Raw genomic sequence first — 25,476 nt, 5'->3', positions numbered from 1 at the left:
CTAGTTACCTCAAAATTAAAAATACAGACTACATTTCAGGACAAATAAGGCACCATTTTTATCTCTATACAGAAGGTAACCAACCTTTGCAGTTTTGTCAGCAGAAGCAGATGAAAATTTACTACCATCAGGTGAAACAGCACAGGAAAGAACAGCGCCTCCATGACAAGCAAAATCTTTTTCTGGGTTTCCAGTAGTGATATTCCAAACCTATCACACACACAGGAAAAAAAATGGTTACTTTTTTAACACAGTAATAAGGTAAAATCACATCTTACACAACAATATATAAAGCATAAAACTCAACTAGATAGTTCTAATGTGGCCAACATTTTGTTATACTCACTGGTATAGTTATAATACAACAGTGCAGATCTTACTGAAAATAGAAAACCCACAATTTTGTCTTAGAAGTCAGCTTACACTTTGTAATTTATTTGTAAAATGTGTGCCCACACAAAATGTAGGAAATACCAAATGTTACAAGAGAGAGTCAAATGTGTTTGATGTGATTTCTTCAGTTCACAGCCTGTTACTCACCTTAACAGTTCCATCGAACGACCAAGAGAGAATTTTTGAATTTTCGAGAAGTCTAAAGTCCTTGATTGCTTCTTGTGCCCTCTTAGAAACACACATTCACTCAATTGCCAATTCCATACCTAATCATAAAAATCAAATACATTCTTTTTAAAAAGTGAAACAGCAAACATAAGAAGCATGAACTAACTTTTTATTTTTAAGTAACAGGACTAATAACAAGTTCATATGATGGTGGTGGTGATTAATTAAAATGTTAGATATTGAAGTGATCCATAACGGAGATGCTGAAGATTGAGGGTGCCATAGCATTTAATGGTCAACATATGAGAGTTCCTTATAATACACATATAATCTTATTTGCAAAGTGAATTTGATACTTAAAATTCACTGGTAATTAAAAAAAAAAAGCAGCAAACCAATAATTTTCAGGCACCTCAGTAGTTTGGGGTTTTAAACTTTTGATCATCAAACATATAGACTTATTTCACCTGGCAGACCTCATATTTTGCTGACTTAAATTAGATTTCTTTTATATTTTAAAGGGCATCTTTAATAAACTGCCATTTTGCTTTGCCTTTTATAACAAAATGACACTTCTATTTTCAATTCAACTATTCACTGCAAAATGATTTACGTGAAATTTTTTCTACAGAAGCAATTAAGCATCAATTTATTTTAAACAGCACTGATTTCATAGTTTTCAAAGGAGCAGGTTTCCTGCAGCAGGGTGAACAGAAAGCTGTGTGTGCAGGGACAGTCCTGGGGGCTCAGCCCACCAGAGGGAGCTGAGGGCCAGCAGGAACACTTCCCACAGCACAACCAGGAGAAGGATCCCAGGCTGAGGATCAGCACCCAGGAGTGCTTTGGAGGTTTTGGTCAAACTCCAGGTTCAGCTGTGAGGGCTCCTGAAGGCTCCTGAGCAGCTGGACCACGTGCCTAGGGATCCTGCCAGCACTCTGAAGTGCTCTGCAGGATAAACCAGGGCGCAGCAAGCTCTAAGTGAGACACGGATCTTTACTGCAGACCTGCAGCCCTGAGGTGGATAATGCTAACACAGACACACCAGAACGCATCCTGGAGCAAACCCACCTTGCTGAGAGGCAGAGGTTCCTAATTCGAGCCCACATTAGTGCAGCCACTCTATTTCTAGCTGGTTTTCTGCACTGGACAGGGTGGGCACACCAGCCTGCTCAGAGATTTTTTACATCATTCCTCAAGACAGTGGAAGCAAGCACACTGACAGACCTACAGCATCCCAAACCATCATTTCAGAACTGCTCAGACACCTTGTTTGACAGCTAGTGTTTCTTTTACTCTTCTCAAAGCCTTTCTAGCATCCACAGCAGTAAAACCAGAAAATCTGTAATATTCATTATCACATAAGGCATAAGTAAAAGCTACACTTTCTACAGTCCCTTGCCCCTGGATGGAGCAATGCAGAATACAGTAGTCATATACTGAGTTTACATTATCTGTAGTATAAATTCCTTTATTTTAAGTAAGTTACAGCATTATCTTTTTAAATGTTGCTCAAACCTGTATAACTGGATCATGAGCACTTGAGATGAGAGTCTGACAGTCGGGTGTAAATTGACAGTGCTGCACAGATGTCCTGTAGGCCTCCCAGGACTTCAGAACCTTCCCATCTGACAACTGTAGTACCTTTACAGCGAAAAACACAATAATTGCATTTATTTGACACACTCGAGGAAAAAAATTGCATGTTCTTGTTTTCTTAAATTACATGAGATTGCAAACACATGATTTTAAGTCACTAGATTGGAACAACCAAAAATTCCTATTAGTGTAGTCTGGGTAAAATGAAATTCAGAGCTAGATTATTAGCATTACCTTTAAGTTATTTTAATTTAGACATAATTCACAAATGTAAATTGAATTACTATACTGAATAATATTATTGTATAACATCATCCAAATAACATTTATTTTAAAAGAAAAAGCATAAAGAGGAGTGTTTTCCTACTGTTTTTCAAACCAGATTTAGGATTTAATACCTTTATTGTTCCACTCTCCTGCCCAAAAGCTGCAAATTTAAGATCTTCACTTAAGCAACAGCAGGAAATGGGGGATTCTTGAGCTGCTGTCTGCATAATAACTTTGTCTGTATTTCCATTGATAAGCTGTAAAATAGGAAGGCAATTAAGGTATTAGAATATTCTAAAATTTCAACTGAAATAAATTACAACATAGAGCTGACAATGCCAAAGGGAACAGTTATGGACTTTAAATTATGAGTTACTTTCATAAACCACTTTGGATGTTGGTGCACTTAGCACTTGGTGTGGCAGGTCCACAGTAGTGAGAGTGTAGCCACTATTTCCTTTAGTGCAAATCTGGGCTCACACCTCTCACTGGCCCAGGTTGAGATGATTCCTTCAGCTGTTACACAGAGCTTTGGAGCATCACATCATTTGCTGTGTAACACCTGGGTCTATAGGTGCTGTACACATTACACATTGCTGTGCACATCTGAGCCACCTGGAGAGCCCACAGTCCCCTACCATGAAGGGATAAGAGTTCTGGTCCTCTGCATCCAGACTCAGTTTCAACATTAGCATAGAAATTTCCCCTTAAACCCCATTTTTCCACTTACTAAACTAGGCACAGTTTCTAGATACAAAAATGTTATCACACACTGAGTCATCTGCTACAGATTCAACTCTTGAAAGCCAAGAACAAGAGGTTCTTTCAGTGCTTCCTCAGTTTTCTACTGAGATTTGCTGGTAATAGTCAAACGTACTAAAATATCGGTAAATACACCTTACTTGTAAATTCTTCTGATTGTAGATGGCTAAAATCATCACTTCACCATCATGAAACACAACATCTAGTTCACTCTTCAGCACAGCATCAGAAGACTTGCACACCTTCTTTGTTTCCCAGATCTGTGGAAGAACACAGTGTTTCATTAGCTTTATTAAAGAACAAGACATAAAACTTGCTGAGTAACAGCACCTGTAAACAGAAGGCTTATAAAGTTTAAGCAACACTGACTTTTTAAAACAATAAAATTATGCTTCTGCTGCTCTTGATCCTGGGAAAGTTGTGCAGTTACTACAGTGATTCCAACAGATGAAACAGAACTTTTTTTTCCAGGCTGACTACAAGACTTCCCTGTGTTTAGAGTCATAGCTGTAATATCCAAAATTTTCTAAGAGCAGCATTAAAATCCAATTACAAAAAATATGAAATAAAAATACAAAATACAGATTTAAATATAAAAATACAATATAAATATGAAATATAAAACCACTGATTTCTATATTTCAATTGCTTTCAAAATTGAAAGAATGTATGTGCTAACTTGGGAGAAAGGGAAAGGCTACCTTGGTAAGATATAGTTATATTTTCACAGGTTTTAATGAGACATTACAATTACAGTAATTTATCCTAAATACTAACAGGCAAATATACCTAACAATGAAACATATCAAGTCTGCTAGAATCCTGAAAAACCTTCAAAATTCCCAATTTAGATAAAGTGCAAAACAAAATAGAAGGTTATAATTACTCTCAAAGTGCAACCAAACTTTAAAAAATCATATAAAGAGGAAATTTAGATAAACAGTAAATAAATAAAAAAGCCAGTACATTTTACAGTATATGTAAATTACTTTATAACAAATATTTGAATTTATACTAACTATAACCTTACACAAAAAATACACAAGTATATTTTTATGTATTTTATATATGATTTTACAATAAAAAATTCCTTAAATGGGTGACTTAATACCTATCTAAATTCAGGTATTTCAAAAAAGAAAAGTTATCTTACACGTATTGTCTGGTCATCAGATGAAGTCAGAAATAAAGATCCATCTGGTGAAAATGTCACACAGTGAACCCAGCTCATGTGTCCTCTGCAATATGCCACTTTTGATAGAGACTTAATATTCCATAACTACAATAAAAATATGAAACAAAAACTCAAAAGTATTTAAAATGCATTTACAGTGCAAATAGTGCAAGTACACTAATTACTTACTAATTGCTTACTTACTACTAAGACACTTAATTACTATGTCTCCTAGTATTTTCTTAGTTCTTATTCTGAAATAAAATGTAACAAGAACTGAGCCTGCTTACCAGATTTCAATTGTCAGGGAAATGGAATCAGCAGCCTCTTTGACTGCCATGATTTTAAGAGATACAGAGAAAAAAAAACCCACATTATAAAGAAAATACAAGTTCTACTTGACTGTACAGACTGAAGAACCAAAAGATCCCAAGACAACAACAACAAAACAACCCCAAACTAACCCCAACCCCAAACTTGATATTTGTATAGACCTACTCTAGCCATGCTAGTAGCCTCAAAGTTATTCTAGATGTTTCCTTCCTTCTTACTAGCACACAGAAGAAGAGAGGGTTTGGTTTGAGTTTAGCAATACCCCTGAGAGTACAAGAGTAGCTTTAGATACACTTAGTGGACTAGTCTAGTTTTAGATAAATGTGGGTTCCATTGTCCAAAATGAACATGTAACTTTAAAACATTATTTCCCAGCTGGTATTTTAAATCTAAAAAGCAAATGAAAATTAATAAGAATGGAGCACACCAAAAGCCTGCTAAAAACAGCATGTGTTTTATCTCTGCGTACAAGAAACTATCAGGACAAATGTAACATTTTAATTGCAAGCAGCCTTCCGTGGTATATTGCAGACACTTACCTCAACAGAGCAGTGAGACAAAGCAACTGCTACCAACTCATCCCCAGGACAGAAGTCACAGTATTGGATTGTGCTGTGATGGCTGACAATGACTTGAGTTAACAAACCACAGGTGTTGATGTCAAAAAGCTGTGAACACATAATTACAATAGGAACGCTGTTTGAATGACTCCACTACCGACAAATATTTTATACGCTCAACACTCTACATTCTTGAATTCAAAAGGTATTCCTCTTAGTCACAGGTTTGTTGACCACATATTTTTGTTTATTCACACTTGAAATCAGACACTTCTATCTGAAAGAACTTAATGGCCTGGATTTTCATCTGTAATCATAATTTCTACCTATATTGTAATACACTACCTCCAAAAGATTACTTAAGTGAGGTACTTACCAAAAGCTTATTTTTGGCTACCACCAAAATCATGTTACCATTTCTGGACCAAGAGCAACATTTTACTAAAACCTCTACATCATCTGGTTGTTCATCTGCATTTTTAAAGAAATCTTTTATCTCAATGCTTTTCAGTTCATTTCCTGAGCGTGCTTCCCAAAGCTGGAATAAACAGAAAATAGACACAATCTATTGGCTGATGTAGGTACAGAATACAATAGGAGAGAGCTCCCAACTACTTCTTAATAAAAAAGGGCAGAGAATAAACTATGAAAGCCCCTTGTTACTTTCCCTAGTCAACAAATAGCATTAGAATATTCACAAGTCCAAATTATTTATATATTAAAAAAAGGAGAAAAATTAAGAAATAAAAACAAACCAAAAAGAGGATTACACTGTAGCAGAACTTTCTCTTTGGGTTTTTCCCTCCTATCATTCCAGCTACAATGCTGCCTGAACTTCTCCTTAAAAAAAGGATAAAACCAAAAATAACACCTGCCCTGCAACTCTGTAAACAATCTACTCACCATGAGAAATCTGGTACACATCTAGATTTGCACCTTAATTTCATTGAGGGACCTGTCAAAAATCTAGGGAACACTTCTGTCCCCTTCACCACATTTTTCCTTATGAAAAACAGCTACAGCAATCCTTCCTTCCTGATTTAGCAACTACATAGAAACATAAGAGTGTTTTAAGAATTGCAATTCTGAAATAGCATAATTCTGTTGCAACTAAAGGCAATAAAAATACTTACACTCTCAGAAAAACACAAACCTCCCAGTTTTCTTCTAGTGCATACAAGAAAACAGCAGATGAAATTGCTCTTAATTTTTATGTCTCCTAATGATTCATTTTCAGAGACAACAAAACTTTCAATTAACCTAAAAACATACTACTGTTTCTGGGTAAAGAATTTTTACTCCCCACTCAAGTTTACTTAACAAAGTGCATTAGGGGGCAAAAACATTCAAAATGAGGCTAGTTAGAATTTACTTGCAACTACAAGCAGTTGACTTTTTTCCTAGTACTGGACAAGCCAATTTCAAAATCCTGCATTACAAATGGGACCAATAATCAACTGTTTCAGGATTGAATGCATTAAAGCTGATTTTGCAGACACAGAATTTTCTTACACATATTTTGCATTTGATACAAAACCTGCCCATTCATCATCAAAACAAAGGGCTGATTTAAAAATATACTGTATACCTTTACTGTTCCATCTGTCGAGCAGCTAGCAACATACTCATCATTTGGTGAAAATCTGCAGTGATTGACAGAATTTTCATGACCTATCATCGTATTTCTACAGTATTTTCCATTCAAATCCCAAATCTGTAAGAGAAATAAACATATAAATATCATAATAATAATGAATTATTTAAAGACAGATCATTTATGCTCTTCTCAAAATCATACACTGGCAACCAAAACACCACTTTTATTTTTTTCTTAGTTTTACATGCTCATGGACTGGATGCTACACCCTGGCCTACCCTACAATTTACCTCTATCTGGTAAGATGCATGAAAACTATTAACATCAGAATTACATAAATCTAGTTTAAAATTTCTGTACAGTGCAGACAAGGCCCCTGACCAGCACAAAATTACTGAAAGTTTCCTCAGACTGAGAAAAAAGCAGTGTCTTGCCTCATTCCTTTTCAGCTTTCTAAATTAGAGTTACGTAGCTTACACACTTCAACAAAAACGAAATCTCTTAAATTAGTCTTGAACAAACTGAATATCATCAGACAAAGTCCTCACCTTCATGCCCTACCAACAGAGGACTTACCCATTCTCCTTTTCTGAGTATAAACACTCCTATTCTGCCTTGCTGAAATCTGATAACAGAGCTGTAGCCAATACTCGTGATCTGTTGCCATGTCTCTTCTACCAGGCTCATTTAAAAAAACATTACTTTGCCATGTTTAGATAAATTTCTACATCAACAACTACCTTGTTATGACAAACAGCATGAGAATAATCTCACCCTTTTCCACTTACTTTGATGAAAGTGTCATTTGAGCAGGTGGCCAGAAGGTACTGACCACTTTTGTTATTGAACTGGCAGCAATTGACCTGCTCAGAGTGCTCTTCATACACACACCTACACTGGCCTGTTCTTGAATTCCACACCTAGGCAGAATTAAAAGATGAAACAGACTTTTAAATATATTTAAAGTAATTGTTTTTAAAATCTGGAAGTTATGCCTAAAATATTTCTAATAATACCTCAAATATATTTTGAAGAGGGAAGATTATATATTTAAATAAAGAAGCAAGACATTATGAAAAGAAAGGTCATAATTCAGATTAGAATCTGATAAATTCTGAAATTCAACAGGATTTTGCTAGTATAATGAGGAATTAAAATCCCAACAATTTCACAGATAACAGAAAAGAAGCATTAAAAAAAGTTATTAATAGATTCCTCTCATGTTATGAGTAGGACTGGACTCACATATGTTCTAGTTAAAAAGAAACATCAGATGATACAAATAAAATAAGTGGTTAATTCTGCATGTATGATGTTAACATTAAGTATCTTTTTATGTAACAAGTGGGGCTTTTCAGTTTGTCAAGTATTAAATTATCCACATAATATTTAAAACAGTTTAAAACACCTTTAGTTTTAAGAATCTGTGCTGAGTTGGTTAAACAGAAATTCAAATAATGAGTTTGAAAAAAAGAATCATCTTTCCTTCATTCCCTTACCTTGACTTTTTTATCACTTGAACAAGTTGCTACAAATTCACCATCTGCAGAAAAAGCGCAACAGAGTATTTCATCATCGTGGGCATTTATCTCCAGGAGTCTCTCTCCACTTTCTGCTTTAAACACCTAAACCAAGGAAGAGTAAAACCTTATAACTTGCAGACAGTTTGAAAACACGTATACAAGTTTCTTTTATCAGCTCAAACAGTTCTCTTTATGCAAGCTCTTAAAAAAATGGGTTGATTTTTGAAAGCATTCATAATTTCAGGGACAATAACATAATTGTAAAGTCCTGCAAGTGTGATAGAAATTGTAAGAGAGAGAATTAGTGAAAATTGATTTTTCAAAATATTTTTGTTCTACCCCCACTCTAACCTAAGAGCCATGACCTTTCACAGCCTATTTTAACAGTAACTGGAAAACACAACCTATTAACAAAATCTAAGATATTCATAGAACTACAAATTCCAGTTTTATATGTATGGGACACCCATAGGTCTAAAGAATTTCAACAGAATTGATGATTGGAAGAACAAAACACCAAAAATAAATAGGGGAAAATTGTCAGGAAAATTGTCACACATTTCAGTCTCAAGTTAGACATAGGCAATGAAAGGACAGTTGGGGAAAAGTGCAACATATTAATCCATTTCCTTAAATTCTGGGATTTAACTTTACAGTGTGGATTGGGCAGGGGGTGGAAATCAGGTGTCCCTTTCCATCTTAGGTTACATATTCTTAATTATTAAAACAGACCACAAGGTGTTCTTTACAGAACTTTTCAGATTTTTTTTTTATTGAACAGAAATACCAATGACAATTAAATGGTTGGTATTTGTTCAAATAAGAACTTAAGTACTGAAGTAACAGGAAATCTACCTTCACAGTAAGTTCTGCAGAGTATCTGTTCTTAATCCAGCAATCATTTTTTTAAGTAGCCTTGAAAACTGAAAAGCTTAAGCCATAATTAGAAAAAAACATTAATAAGCTCAAAGATTAAAAACAAAAAAAGGATTATGGCTAATTTTCCTATTGTTTCTTCAATGAAAGTTTAGTTTAAATGCAATTGCAATCCACAGATTATTATTTTTTTTTGATGTAAAATGAAGAAAAAAGATAAGCAATCTGCAGTGTCAATAATGAGGCCATTAAGTACAGAAGCCCAGCACAGCAACTACAGCACAGCATGAGTACATCCACCAGCATCTCCTATGTGGATGCCACGATCATAATTCTGTACAGGCCAGCAAATAAAATAAGCAAATAAAAAACCCAGTAACAACACAGTAAGTAGCCAAATGAGCAGCAACTTAGTACTCAACTTCTCAAGCATCCAAAACAATACTAAAGGTTTGCAGCAAAGCTGTTCTTTTCCCTTACCTTTGGCTGTCTGAATATGGGTACTTTACCAGGTTACTGGCTGGCTGATTGCTAGTTTTCTTGAGAGCTGGCTGACTCCCCTCCAGGCAGACTGCTGGCAAATTTATATTAGTCACGTTCCTCTCTGTCTCTTCTAATCTGCTTTCTAAGCACTTTGGGCCTGTATCCAATTTAATACTGTCCCCTGCTTCAGGCATTTTCTCCACAGATGTATTTCTTATGTGTTAAGGTATTTAACTAATTAAACACTAAAGTGGCATAACATCCACCACAATCTCATAGAAATATTAAAGCTGTACCTAAAACATCTTACTGCTCAGTACTTAGAAGGTCTACTGTGACTGGAAATAACATTTTATGCAAGCAAATATTAAATAAGCTGGGGTGCATTGCTGAGCTGTGACCTTTTCCATATCATCTTCTGTTCACACATTAGGGCAGTGAGGACATAAACCCTAAAATCCCACCATTCAGCTCTTGAATATAATGCTTACTTATTCTGAACATGCAACTTGGCATTTTTGCAATAATACATCCTTTTCAATCATTTGTCTCCAATTACAACCTAGATCCAAATATTTCCACATAGCAACAGAAGAAAAGTGATAGGACTGTTTAAATGTTTTTGAAATGGTAAACAGCATCTCTTTTGACTCATTCACAGGTGTCTTACCTGAAGAGTTTTATCAGCTCCACATGATGCTATTCTTTGTCTGTCCTTAGAAAAGCAGGCATGGTAAACTGCATCTCTATGCGGGCGAACAACCATACGGTAGAGATTTTTCAAGGATTTTTTATTTCTGCAGGGGAAGACAATTATTTAGATGAGTGCCTTTGTATTATTCAAAATCATCTCTAAGAAGATTAACACTTTTTCACACATCTTGAGCAGCAAGCTTTATAAACAAACAAAACAACCAACCCACTACACCCAGCCTTCATGCTGAACTAATAAAGGAAGCACATATTCCAACATTCACTCAAAGGTTTATATTGTGCTCCAACAGTTGCAGCTTAGAGACCAAGAAAGATAACAGTTTTATGATCTGAAATATGCCATTTCCAAATATAGACTTTTTCCTGAGAATTCTTGTTCTCCTGCAGAACTCTTCCTTTTCAAGCATATTAAAAAACACTAGTATATTTGCTTAGATCTGCACAAATTTCCTTAATTTCCATGACAATGGGTCAATTCTTATCACTAGATAGTTAAATAAGATCTGTGACTATCACCACTTTTCAATCACAGATTAGGTACAGGATATAACTCACCTTAGATGACTCTTGCCTCACTTCAACAAAAACTTAAGAGTTAGTAGCAATCACAATCATCCTGTTTAGCCAGATCTTAACACAGAAAGCTGGCACTGTAATGAGATGACTTGGTGATAATGACCAAACCATCTCTGTCCTGAACTAACTAGATATTGTCTCCTGAACTGTGCAATTTCCAAGCAGTTTTGCTAAATAAAATCACCAAATATTCAAACAGGGGACTAATCTGCCTGGCTTGTGCTATAATTGCTTGCCACAGACTCACTCTGTTTTATAAGCACCAAGTACTACAAATGTCAGAAGAGAAATATCAAACAGAATCAAAGAGAGTTACGTAGTCAACTAACTATTGGACAAGGCTGTGAAAATGCGTAGATCTGTATATCTTTTCCTTAAACAACTTCCAAAAATACAGTAACAGTAAAGAATTGCTTAAATTGGAGAAGTTTCAAGATTGTGTAGAGATTACTATTTCACATCTCGCTACTTTATAAAGCTTTGCAAGTTGGCACAAATGCTCTCCTTTTTAAAGTCACGGTGTACTTTAAAACATAAAAACATAGACTAACATACCAAATACTGGCACTACAATTCTAACTTTAAAATAAAACTATTTAAAGAAGATTCAAAGTATCATATTGTGATCTTTGCATTGTTATTAAAAATGAACAATAATTGAATACAGAAGTAAATATTTTACTCAATTTATTTTTATGTAATTATTGCTAAGTTGTTGCCTTACATGAGTTCCCCTTCTCCCACAAGTTCTTGAAAATTATTACACCTTCTTTCCCCAGGAGAAAACCCCAGCAGTTCTTACACAGATCCTTTTATTACCATACATGGTATTTAGTTGCACATTAAATGACTTCCTTGGTCAAGGGATCAGCATATCAGCAGACGGGCTGCAGCTACTTACACCCACTCCAGATAAAATGTTCCTGTTTCCCTTTGAGCGTGTAGCTTGGCCTGTTGATACACCTCTGATGTCTCTGGCTGGCAAAGACCCAGCTGGATGATGTCAGGAAAGGGCTGCCGGCCAAGAAGGTGCCCATTTAAGGACAGAAACTCCTGGAAATTCTCACGCACTGTGCTATCCTAAATACAGAGCAGACGTTTGATAACACAGAAAAAAATAATCTTAGGATTTATTTCCTTGCTTTTTAAAATTTCTATACAGCTAATATTCTTACAGAAGCCCTTAGCTCTATTTTTCTATTAAGTTATATTAGCAAATACATACAGGTAGATTGAAATATTTTAGTATCCTATTCAGAAAGCAATATCCTTATTTTTCAAAGAATACTAGCCATAGTGATTTATTCAATAAGCAGTGTGAAATATCAGAAAGACTATTCCAAGTGGTCAGCATAATTCTACACCTCCTCAAAAGCAAAGTACCTTACATATCCACCCATAGGTATTCATCACTATAGCTATTGAGTTCCATGGCCAACCACTTACACACTGAAGTCAAAACAAACAGAAAACTGAATTTCCTTATTTTTTTCTTCTCCAAGTTAAAGTTCAATTTAATATTGGTTTCATGCGTGTTCTATATACCTGCCATATACATACATCCATAAAAATGCAATTACAAAATAGAAAATTATATTTGGAAACAACTGATCATTTACCTTTTATTATCATACCTTTTGATCCAGGACTGAACTATATTCAACATATTCATGAATCAGGTGAGCAGGCCCCACCAATTCTGTTTTAGCTTTAATCCAATCTAAAGAAAACATAAGATCACAGAGCTCCTAAAAGAAATACAAATTTAAGATCAGAGTGTAAGTTTCACAACAGAATCTACTTAGGAGGAAAAAGAAAAACACAGGAAATAGATTAGGTATTTAATATACTTTGGTACAACTGTCTCTGTTTGAAAACAGGCAATTTCCCATTTCCTGCATCTTAATTGTTCTGTTATAAAAATTCAGTGTACAGAAGGCTAAGTTTGTTATTTTAAACTGCTCTTTGATACAGCTAAGCAGACAGGAGATGGAGGTACAGAGCAATTCTTGACTTTTGCAGCACACGAGACCTGTTTACTTAACTCTGAAAAAGCTTCTTGTAGTCCAGTCTAGCAAAGATCGCTGTTAATAATGATTGTTGATCTTCCTAAGAGATGCTGGAACTCCTAAAACCATTGGTAAATGATCAAGGGCGTCCTGCCATAACATCCGTTCATTCCTTCAGTGCTCCGGCTTGTATCATATCAGGCCCTATGGACTTGTGAACATTCAACTGATCCAGCCAGTCCCTTACAATTTCACATCTGTCCCACAAATGAAAAGTCCCTGTTTCCACATTCATGGTCCTCAAAACCATGAGGCTGGGCACACAAGGTCTGTCAATATTATTAAAGACCCAGGTAAAAAAAAAACAAAGCATTGAACTTTATCCCTATTAGTTAGATGACCATCTTTAACAAGTATTGGTCCAATGTTTTCTTTAGACTTCCTCAAAAAAATTGCTTAGCAGGAACATTGCACAGGTGTAAAGGATATTCTAATTTTGAATCAATAAATACCACAAGAATTAAAATATTATCATTGTTAAACTAAGAAAAGGAATACCTCCTAGCTTCATTAGCCTTCCAACAAGTAGAAATCATTTCTAAATAATGAAAAATGAGTGATGCATAGAATATAAACTCTAGGAAGCATATAGTCACAATGAGCCAGGCTCAAGACTTCTGAGACAGCTAATTCTACAGAATGTAGAAAGGTTGCCGTTAAAAACATTCACACACACTGAAAGTAAAGATACTAAGATATAAATATGATTCAAAACACCTAGACTTGTAACCAACATTAACTATGAAGGTTCCTATAAGAGATAAATCCATTAAGTGTATTATATGATAAGTCAGATGAACCATCTTGAAAGAAGCTCAAATGAAGAGCATTGAGTACTTCTGAAATAAAGCAATTAACAACCATGACCAAACATTATTCAAGACATTTGAAACTCAAATTCAAGTGAAACTACCAATTATTAATCTTTCTGCATGATTTCCTTCTCATAATAGCTCAATATCTGAAAAAGAGCAGCTGGCAAAAATGACAGCAATTTTTTTAAGGTGCCAAGACAATTCTGGAAACAAGAGACTTGCCCATCTAACTCTTGATGGGGGTTTTTTGCTATTGAATGATAGCAAAAATCAGATAATGAATTTTTACACACATATCTCTATGACATAAGAGGAAAAAGCTAACAAGACTTCTAAAGATAAAAAAGTAACTAACTGATAAAATGCTCTGATGAAATCAATTTACTTGTATTATTACACAATAAAGAGAGCTTGGGTTTTCAAAAAGGTTTAGAGAAAAAACTTCTTATTAAAGCTTCTTGAAAAGTAAAAGAAAACCAGAAGCCATTATGATATAAAATAGAAAATCTTCTCAAGAAGTGGTTGAAAAGACAAGATACAAAGGGTAGAAATAAAGTAGTTTTTGTAAGGGACAGTGATTATCAGAAGACCTCCTAAAGACTCTATGTTGAGTGTTCACCCAGTTGGACTAAAGTCAAGGGGAAAAGAGGCTCAGCTGGGAGAAGGCCTGGAGGGAAAAGCAGAGGTAAGAGTGAGTAAAAAAGGGAAGCAAAGGACACCTGTCAGAACCCACCTGCTGCATTTTGGCACCTGCCATGTGATATGCTAGAAAGTTATACCAGTACATGCAATCCTCTTGAGACAGAACAGGTGTATTAAGCTTGTAGTATTTCTTGTACTGATTTACAATGTTTTTATGTAGCTCCTGCAAAGTGAAGAAAAACACACTTTTGGCACTGAGGAATTATAAGTATTATTATTATTACACTGTAAATAGCATTGAAGAATAATATTATTTCTCAATTGTAATACATTAACAAGTGAAATAAGAAAGCTTATCTTCCAAAAACTGTACACCTAACCTAATTTACTGCTAAAGACTTCTCCAAGAATATTCTCTGTATATTGAAGGACAGAAAAGCAAGCTGTTAACCCTCCTTCTCAGACTGAGATTAGCTACCAAATCTCTCTTCATCTTAAATGTTGGTAGCCAAGAACAACAACAACAAAAAAGGACCCTTCTAAAGCAAGACAAAAAACTTGCCTTTTCTTCAGATCTACTCTTTCTGCCTTGTACTTCAGAACTGAAATTGAGCCTAACTTACAGGTCATCTTCCTGAAAGTACTGCCTTAAATTGAATAAAAAGGAGCAAAAAGCATTTCTCTGCATTAAAGTAGTCTTCTATTCTCGTAGGGCCTTGATGTCTTTGGAACCAACAGTGGAACATTACATCTCCTGCTGGAAACATCTGATAGAGAAATAATGGTTATAGAGTCTTCTCTCAGTTTAGTCTCTTAGTTGCAGATGTAACCATGAAGAAATACTCCCACAGTTTCAAGTCGAAAATTAGTATTTTTAGTTATTCAGCCTTAAGTTAAATTTAATTTGGACCTATGCTATGAAGATACTCAAGGTACCATTTAACAAAGCAACATTTTCTGCAAACTGCCCAGCTTTGGAGAGTAAAGTTGAACGCAAGTATCAGTTGACACATTACCTGAAGCTGGTTGCGGTTCTTCTCTGTGAGAAAGTCAAGCTGAAGATCATGCAAATAATAATGGAATGACTTCCCATTACGATCACAGAACAACAGTGATTTGTTAACAAACTCCTGTAGTATATCTTCAACTTCTTCAGTTTCCATATCCCAAAGAATACAGAGAACCTAAAAAATATTTACACAAAACCAGAAAAGAGAATCAGAACCAAGTTGTAATATGATTTGTATGAATATTATAAAAGGCTACCAATTAACTGTCAACAAAATGCCTACTAACACATATAGACACAAAGAGTAACCAATTCAATAAATTACCAATTCCTTCATATCAAACCACAGGACAGATGTTAGAAGTTAACCTATCTTTTGTCTATTTGTGCTGATTTATGGTGACCATAAAAGGAGACAAATTCCACATAACAGTTTTCAAGCTTTCAGTGAGCTCAATTACAATCTAATTAAAGAACATTATACGGAATGCAGATTAAACTTATCTGGTATTCACATTCTTTGAACAGAGAGAGACATAATTCTCTCTCCCATGATTTTTCCTGGGGAAGGCAGTGAGAAGCTCAGAGAAGAAGAGAACAATTCTTATCTCTACTTGCTGTTCCTGTTGTTTGGCACACATGGAATGTGTTATGGAGATTGTTTACTGAGTGATTTGTTAATTGGGTTGGTTGCTTGGATTTATTGGCCAATTGGGTCAAAGCTTTGTCGTGACTGTCAGGAGACAGTCACAGGTTTTTCTTAAGTAGTATCTTTTTAGTATAGTACCTCTTTAGTATAGTTATAGTATAGTATTAGTGTAATATAACATAGGTTAATAAAGCATTTCTTCAGCCTTCTGAAATCATGGAGTCAGAGCATCGATAAACTTAAACTGTATGAATATGTTTATTCGGTTATGATTTTTTTAGTTTCACTACTAACAATACAAGTCATGATACAATAATGGAACAAATCTACCCAATCTAGCAATTATTATTAAGCTACATACTGTAGAAGTTATACGTGGCAATTATAGATTTTGAGAATTCTTTAAGGTTGTTGTTTGTATCTTACTAAAAATCATAAGGTTTCTGCACTGCTTTTATTACCTTAGTAGGTACTTTAACATCTTTTGGGAGGATAGAGAGGTCTTTATAGTAGTCTTTGTAATTGTCATCCAGCTGCTCAACACTTATGGACATTGCTTCATCAAGGGCTTCATAATCATAGGAGGAAGATTTTCTTATTCTTCTAAACTGCTTATTCTGCAGCTGCCTGAGATAGTACTCCCAGCGGCTTGGGAAGTCTCGGAGTAATGCACCTATCAAGGATATCACGAGAGGAGAACCTGAGGGAAAAGATTAAATCAAATTTAGAGGTCATCAAGAAACACAGTCCAACAGTTGATGGTCACGTGACTGAAACAGGTAATATTCCCAATACACTGATTAAATTCTTGAGGTGTGGAACAGAGATAAATAAAATAAACGCTCCATGTAGACATTTGCAAACTCCCCACATTTAAGTGTAATTGTGGTGCAGAGAGAAAATACAGTGAAGAAAACTACCCAAAAAATCAACATGAGACTTCTGCTAAGCTTAAAAAAACCCCAAAATATTTAACAAGCCCTTGTATTTTACTTAACATATATAGTATTAAAGGATGTTCCCGTCTCTATTTTTAAGTCAAAATATAGAATAAAAAAAAATTACATACAGTGGTAAATCGTACAACAAAGAGCAACTAGAATACCTTTGCATTCTCTTACAAGAGAGTTAGCTTGTTCTGGAAGTTCTGATATTTTCATATTCACAAATAGGGATAAAATCTCCAGTCCTTTCTCATGTGCTAGTCCACTTTCCACATGAACCTCGTATTTATTGCCTAGAAACAGAAAAATGGAAAAAATTTCAACTAATGCAAAAAAACATATGGAAATTCAAAGTATTTCCCAAGCAAAATCTGGAGCAAAGCTTCATGATTTTTTGCATAGTATTTTATAGGACTAAGAAGAGTATAAATTCTACTTATCAGAATCAGCTTGCATTAGAGATATATACACAGAAAAAAAACAGACTATAAGCTAATAATTACGAACGCATTACGAGCAGTCACTGGTGAATAGTGTAGAGATAATCAGTCTAACAGCGCCAGTGTCACAGAGGTTAATTTCTTCTGTTGAGAATTACTGCACTCATCAATGAAAACATGTAAATTTTGGGATAACATACAACACTTGTTTCACAAAGAGCATAAAGTTTTTCAAAGCAGAATTCTAAAACCTTGCCACTTGTGCGCAGATTGATAGACAGATTCTATCAGATTCTTTTGAAAGCTCACAAGAACAAACTGCAGACACAGAAACACAAAATCTGTGGTGCAGGAGAGGAAAGTGTTCCTTACCAGCCACAGCATCTGTTACACTCCTGTCCCTGCTCGTGATCAGTACCTGACATTGATTATCGAATGCTTTCAACACCCAGGAATCCCAAATGTCATCCAGGACCAAAAGAGACCTAGTGAGAGAAGAAATACTTCAGATCAACTATTAATGCTAAAATAAAGTATTGCATTTTAATAAAGAAAATAAATTTTAATAATTTACAAAGTATCACTGCATAATTTTTTTAATATTAGTATGCAGAATATCTTAATAGTATGCCCACAGAACAGTAACAAAGCTGGTAAAGGGTCTAGAAAATGTCCTAAGAGGCACAGCTGAGGGAGCTGGGGTTGTTTAGTCTGGAGAAAAGATGGCTCAGGGGGAACCTTATCAATATTTATGACCTGAAAGGAGGTTGTAGCCAGGTGGGAGATGGTCTCTTTGCCACGTCTCAAGCAGAAGTATGAGACGAAATGGCCTTAAATTGCACCAGGGCAGTTCAGATTAGATATTAGAGAAAATAATTTTCTGTGAAAGAGTGGTTAGGCACAGGAATAAGCTGCCAAGGGAGGTGGTGGAGTCATTGTCTCTGGAAGCATTCAAGAAGTGTCTGTATGTGGCACTTAGGGGATATGGCTGAGAGGTGATTATGGTGGTGCTGGGTTGATGGCTGGACTTGATGATCTTGAAGGTCTCTTCCAACCTTGGTGATTCTATGATTAAACACTGTGCAAGAAGCTGAATGCAGTTATCTCAAAAAGGTATTTACCATTTATTATTTCATAGCTACCACTGAAGTCCAAACAATGTTTTGGGAAACATTTCCATTAGTAGACACCAGGAAAACCAGAAATATTTACTGGTTTTAAGTCACTAAGTATCATAAATTGAGAAAAGAGTTGTATAAAACTAAATAACTCTGACACAGGTTAGTGATGAGCTTTGTGAGAAAGCATTTAAGTTTTCTTTTGACTCGAGTTTTCAATTTTGTTCTTGTATCTTCAAAAGCTATATGAGACTAACCCCCTTGTGAAGCAATTGTCTTGAATAGCAAGGCTCTTCTTACATAAATGACATTTCATACTGACTACATATTCCAATCATATGGCCAGCCACATTTGTAGGTTCCTACAAGGAATCTCACCAGAATATGCACAGTAGACTTCCCTACACCTGCCTATATATGACAGAGAAATTACTGAAAACTGTTTTTAAACAGTTTTAAGGGGTTTAAGGGAGCAAGAAGTCAAAAAGACCAGCTGGCAAGCAGATGTATGAAAAGAAATAAGTTATTAGCATTCAGGGAGTTTTAGCTATTGACACCTAATCCTACAAATTGTTTACATGTACTTTGCTTGTTTTTTAAGGGATGGAATTTTCCACTCCACTAGTTACTGGTTAAGTTGTCCAATTCTCACTGAAGCATGAAAAACCTTCTGCATTTTTATTCAGCTAAGTGGCTCTTACGCCATCAAAGCCTGTAAATAAGGATTTGATCCTCCTTAAAGAAGTGCATACACACCAGACTACATTCTCAAAGATACATTTAAGTCTTGGCTACCCCTATCTCATTTTTATACAACTCTTCTATTAATAACCTTTTGATAAATCAGAGGGTTCACAAGAATACTAGCATAGCCATGAAGGGCTTGTTTTGTGGCACTTTCACAATCGAAAATATGATGGGTGACATGAATTACAGCCTGATTATATGTTTTTAATTAATCTGAGGACTTCAAAGTCCTCCCATTCATTAGGCACAAGTGATTTTTCTCTTCCAGTCACACCAACAAAACTTAAATTCTAATTAGGATTATTTTAAAAACCTTATAACAAAGAGAAACCAAAACAAACAAAAACACACCCCAAACAAACAAAACCCTGTGAAAACAATCACAGGAGATTAAATTCTGTAATTTCTTATTCTAAACTACACCATAGTTTCCATTTTTCATTTGACTAGTAAAAAAAATTTAATCCCAAGAAACATACTGGCTTCAAAATTTGAATTCTTTGTCTAACACTTTATTCCCAAGAGATGCACTGGGTTGGCTGTCTGAATCCAGGTATAGCTAAAGTGACTTCTTGTTGCCAAAGAGAATTCCAGAACCAGAGAAACAGAACCAGCTTCTTCCCAAGCTGCAGTGAAGTTTTGTTTCCCATATACTTGCACCCTCTATGAACCTTACTCCCAGGCACGTTCCCCTCTATTTCCTGCCATGCCCACTTCTGTATTGAAGAGTTTTGTTTTGTTTGTTAATAAACAAGAAATAACAACGGAAATGTGTCAGTGGAGACAACCACTTCCCATCCTTTAAGGAAAAGTGCACTTTCAGCTGATAGATTCCTTTGGAGGACCTGTCAATATTTCACATATCTTTTCTTCAAATTAAAGATTTTTTTTTTCCCCTGTACAGAAATGCCAGTATGTTATCTACAAAGATCACAAGACTGGAATATTGTTCCCAAGATAACTCACTGACAAGCAGGCTCATTTAGTTTAGTACAAATTTTCCCAGAGAGTAATTAAATCCTCAGCAAATAACAAAAACTATTGCTCAAAGGTGAAAAAAGCAGTGCAATGACTAAGAAAGACACTAGTTTCTTGGCAATAACTAGTCACATCATGAAAACCTGATTTCATTTGGTACCTCCAGACCAAGCACTTTCTAAAGACACCATCTGCTCTGGAAAGAAGAATTTTCTGTAGTGATACACACCCTTTTTTCTGCTGTATGATCCTCACATATCAATGAAGTGGTCTACACACACAGTGAGAACACTGAAAGTTAGAGAAATCCTTATTTCCAGTTGTTTGTTCCTATCTTGCACTATTCAAACCTTCATTATTTCACTATTTGCTTTTTCAAGCAAACATGACTCCTGCACAGCTGGTTAGCATATTTTGTGGATAGAAGTCTTATTAGCCTTAGTTAGGAAGTTGGTTAAAAAACCAACAATGTAGACATGTGAAGACCCATGTAACCACAACACAGACACCTCAGATGATTAGACCAAAGTTAATCTGCAAAGTTTTATCAGTTAAAAGAATAGTATTTGATTTTACTGACATCACCTGGGGTATTTGTGCAACATCAGCAAACGAAGACGATCTTTAGCCTCCTCAATGTTCAGTGGTGGCCTTTGTGAAAGAGTGGAGTCATGTTCCAATCTACTGCAGAGATTCTGAAGTTTTATGAGCAGCCCTGCTTTGTCCTGCTTCCCAACAGAGATCCAGTAAACTCCTCCTGGAAAGTAATCTAAAAAGAAAAAAAGTATTAATCATGCTATACATTTTAAACAATTTTAGATATTTTATAGCAACTTTCAGTAGTAAGTCAACAAACCTCTAAAATCTGTTGCAAGCCATCCCTGCAAATCTTCTATTAACACCAAAGGGTGGTTCTACAAGACCACTCTGTTTATTTTTAAAGGAGTAGACTCTGTAGGGCAAGTACCCACAGAATTTCCACACCATCACTGATGCTGTTCTCCCTCCTTTCTACACATCTTCCTTCCCATCCCTCCACAGCCCCTTCTGCATCCATCTTCCTGCTACTCTGACCTACCATTTACATTTTAACTGTGTAGAACTGCAAGAGTTCAAAACCTGGGGTGTAAAAATAACCCTGAAACAGTGATCAAGGAGACATCTAGAAGAATCAGCAGAGGATGCTATAGTATCTATCCCTACATCATTATTTTCTTTAATGTCAAGTCCTGCTTTCTCCTCCTAGTGTCCTATGCAAGGAAAAATAAATAAAATAGAAAAAATGCCATTAAACAGTTGCATCTACGACCTACTTTAAGCTAAGGCAATACTAATCACCCACAAATGCCTTTCACTATTAAAATCTATGCGAAAGTTAGAGCAAGATTTTTTTAAACTCACATAGCAAGGAGAGGAGTCTGAAGACCTTACAAGCAATGCCCAAAAGGATATATTATTTTGCACTAACAGAAATAACAATTTCAAGTTAATTAAGGATGCATCTACTCTCATAAACCAATGCAGATTCTAAGGTGAAAAGCTATTCTAAACCTTTTTCTGAAAATTAAGGGAATACTTAGTGGTCCTAAACCACTAAATGGTTATGAAAGTTGTATGTTGCAAGCAAATATTTCAGAATCACCTAAGAAATTTAGAGATCCAAAACACTTCCAAGGTGACATATGATATTGCACCATACATGTCCAATATGTGTAGATCTACAGTGATATTTATAAAAATACAGATATTTTTCTGAAAGTACCTTCCAAGAGCTGAGGATCCCTTAAAGCTTCTGCTGTTAAAACAGTCTTCCCACAGCCTGCCATTCCATAAACTGTGACCCAACCTGGGTCGCTTCCCAAGCAGTACAGTTTCTTTTTAATAGCATCTACCAGTTTTGGTCGAGTGACAAACACAACTGGTCTCTGTGGTACGCCCCCTTCGCAGAGAATGGTCTTCACTAAAGTTAAGAAAAAGAAACATCAAAATAAAACATGAGTTCTAAATGTGATATCTCTTCAAACCCAACCAAACAACTCTTCAGTCAAAATACCTAGTGGGCTCCCTCCCCACCTCATGTCCCATAAAAATGCCCTAAAACCTGCTGGACTCAAAATACCAAAAAAACTAAAAAAAATATTGTTATTTAGAAATAAATTACTTAGCATATAACTAGCCCCCCACCTAACTGCATGAGGAAAGCTTGTTACACTAATCCCTAGAAGTGAAAAGAGAATTAACATCTCCCATGGAAACTGTGGCAAACACAGGAGCTCAACATCACTATACCCAACAAAGAAATCACTTTCTCAGCCAGAAGTCACCACACCGTGGATGCAGCAGAAAAGAAAGGATGCTGTGTAGGGCCTTTCCTTGGCAGTTCACAGCACAGCACTGGGGTCCAAGCAAGACTTCCATTGATTTAAGTTGAGATTGCATGACTTGAAAGAGGTAAAGCATAACAGGAAGGGAAACGTGCACTTCATCTGCCCACTTTGTGGCCATATGGAGTGACATAACTCATAAACTTTGATTATCTAAGATAGCCTTGAATTCCACATGCTTTTGACACTTATTAAATGCAGAGTGCCAGTAAATATGGCAGTTAGTCATATGCAGTTAGAAGGTTCTGCCCATTAGAAACTACAAATTTATTTCATGTCAGTCAAAGATGATCGTGATGAAAATTCAGGTATAAGTTATGGAACTTTTTTAGGGTAACTAAAAGATCTGGTGGAAAGAATTAAGTAAGCTAATAATTAGATCAACTAATCAATAATCAAGTGTAAGTTGAGAGATTCCAGATTAACCTTCTAGATAAATATCAGAATTTTGGAGACTACGAGTTTTTCTTTTAATAGGTACAAATGAGATTCTTCCTTTCTCTAACTTGTAACATTTTTGCTGTAAGTGAAAACCGTAAGAGCATCAGTTCTCCTGCCTTTTAAAATAAGCATTACTCAGTATGAACACTTTCAAGATGACCTATAAAAATTGTAACTATTGTAACTCTCCTGCCATATTAAGTAGATGAAACAGACGTAGTTACTACACTACCAAAACAAACAAGTGCACCAACTGCTCCTTTTTCATTGGAACAGGTATTACACATAGTCACTTTCTAAGGAATAAAAAGACAGCTTTTGTTCACACACAAGCACAGAGATTGCTGCAGTTACACTGACCGTAGGAAGTCATTCCATCCATTGAACTCTTTCTGTTACCAGACGAGACGGCAGGGATGCCATCCTGAAGAAGTGCAGCAAGATCTTTGTACCCTTCATGGAGCAGTGCATTATAAAAGGACCTATATGAATTATTATCTTTTGTAAGAATAATGTTTATTAGCATAGCTGCTCGCTCCTGCCGTGTATTCTAGGAAAAAAAAAATAGAAGAGGTATTATACAAAACTAAGCAACCTCAGAAATCATTTAATCTATCACTCTGTAAATTATAGACTATTTATAGTGATAGAAATAGCCTTTAACTTACCAAGCCCTTAACCTTATTTAGAGCAACAAATAATGCATGCTAGAATTTGACAAAGCCAGGAATTAGATAGTCAGAAAATACTATTTTTAAAAAGGATAAAATATAGGTAAAATATGTGAGTAAACTAGGAGAAGAAATAGCAGTGAGAGAGAATTCTACCTGTTGCTTCACTCTCTCCTCTTCCTGTAATGTCAGCACTTCATCAGAAATCATACGATCCATAATATAAGAAGTCTTGATGTCATTTTCCAGTGCTTGACGATTCATAAGCAAATAGTTTCTACTCTTGACATCCATATTTCTTCAAGGTGAAAAAGAGTGGGGAGAGGGGGTGAAGTCAAGTCAGACTGGGAACATAACTTACAAGCATGAGGAAAGAAGTTTTAGAACAGCTTATAAATTTTGGTGTTAAAATCAGAAAGAGTAGCAAAGGACAGCTAATTCTGAAAATAGAAGTTCTTTTCCCCATTCCTATGAATTTATAATTATGAACACTTTCAGAACTACAAAACCAAAGACTACAAGCTTCTTATATACTAGCACCTTGCTAAATATCTCTATTGAAAGGTCTTCTCCCTGCTGACTACATCTTTCAATTTTTTTTTAAGTCCTTGGATCATATGGTTGGGACAACAGGACGAGAAAGAGGACTGGTCTCATCGTACGGGATAAACGCATTGTTGTCTCCAAGCTCAAGACTCCATACAAGGACACTTGGATGCTGACATATGATGGAAGAGGGAGCACCCAACACTGCCAATAAGTGCGCTATACCTTCCTTTATCAGCATTTGGACACGCAACTTCAAACTCGCATTCTTCCTCCATATCATAAAAAACCAAATGTCTGAAGAAAACAGGTGAAAACTATTGACTACGGCATGAAGGTTTCCCAGAACTGATCAGCGACTCCGAGAGTCCCAATTGATCGACATGCCCTCTCCGATCACCCTCCTGCCAGGAAAGCCCCATAAACAAGTCCAAACTCCTCCACAAAGCACCCATGCAGGTGCCTGCAGAAGCGTTCGCCTTTTCCGGCACTCTCTCCTTCAGGAGCTGGGTAGATGTAGAACAGCTGCCTTTGGATAAGCCCGTGATAGAGTGCCTCTTCCGCTGTGCTGACAGAATTTTCTATTTTCACTAAAAATTACGTAGTTAAGAAAGCCTTTATCTCACCGCACCACGAAGGAAAGGAGACACTAAAGCTCCCTGGTCGAAAACCGGATAATAATAACAATAACACTGCCACATGCGAGGCAAATACAGAACAAATCGCTCCACAAACATACAAAACAAAGAGTTAACTCACACCGTGCCGCTGGTGCCAGCCACCAACGAAACAGAAACCGAGGCGCTCAGACCGACCGCCCGCCCGCCGACCCCTGCCCTGCCTTGCCCTGGCAGAACCCTCGCAGTCCGGTCCGTCCCTACGGTACACCGCTCACCTGGCGGGCAGCGCGGAGCTCCGGCAGCCGCCGACCCCGAGCCGAGCCCCGAGGCGCAGCCGCTGCTCCCGGGAAGGCGGCGCCGGCAGTGCTTCCTCCTTCCGGG

At 36.2% G+C, this 25,476-nt stretch overlaps 1 protein-coding gene across 1 annotated transcript in view; it reads right to left on the bottom strand.

Moving 5' to 3' along the window:
- Positions 1-25,470, bottom strand: part of APAF1 (apoptotic peptidase activating factor 1) — a 31,470-nt gene extending 6,000 nt beyond the window's left edge. Inside the window, 25 exon segments of the mRNA XM_036400368.2 lie at positions 85-210; positions 541-614; positions 617-659; positions 2,077-2,202; positions 2,556-2,681; positions 3,327-3,446; positions 4,340-4,465; positions 5,233-5,361; positions 5,630-5,791; positions 6,842-6,967; positions 7,639-7,770; positions 8,350-8,475; positions 10,403-10,529; positions 11,924-12,102; positions 12,657-12,770; positions 14,640-14,771; positions 15,565-15,732; positions 16,668-16,906; positions 17,312-17,443; positions 17,963-18,075; positions 21,019-21,202; positions 22,196-22,393; positions 23,619-23,808; positions 24,086-24,227; positions 25,371-25,470. Coding sequence (XP_036256261.2) covers positions 85-210; positions 541-614; positions 617-659; positions 2,077-2,202; positions 2,556-2,681; positions 3,327-3,446; positions 4,340-4,465; positions 5,233-5,361; positions 5,630-5,791; positions 6,842-6,967; positions 7,639-7,770; positions 8,350-8,475; positions 10,403-10,529; positions 11,924-12,102; positions 12,657-12,770; positions 14,640-14,771; positions 15,565-15,732; positions 16,668-16,906; positions 17,312-17,443; positions 17,963-18,075; positions 21,019-21,202; positions 22,196-22,393; positions 23,619-23,808; positions 24,086-24,223 — 3,330 coding nt within the window. The 5' untranslated portion in view covers positions 24,224-24,227; positions 25,371-25,470.
- Positions 25,471-25,476: the final 6 nt, after the last annotated feature.

This window comes from Molothrus ater, chromosome 5 (genome assembly GCF_012460135.2).
Source record: "Molothrus ater isolate BHLD 08-10-18 breed brown headed cowbird chromosome 5, BPBGC_Mater_1.1, whole genome shotgun sequence".
In the NCBI taxonomy this organism is placed as follows: Eukaryota; Metazoa; Chordata; class Aves; order Passeriformes; family Icteridae; genus Molothrus; species Molothrus ater.
The sequence above is the reverse complement of the archived record's forward strand: the minus strand, read 5'-3'. Positions and strand labels throughout refer to the sequence as shown.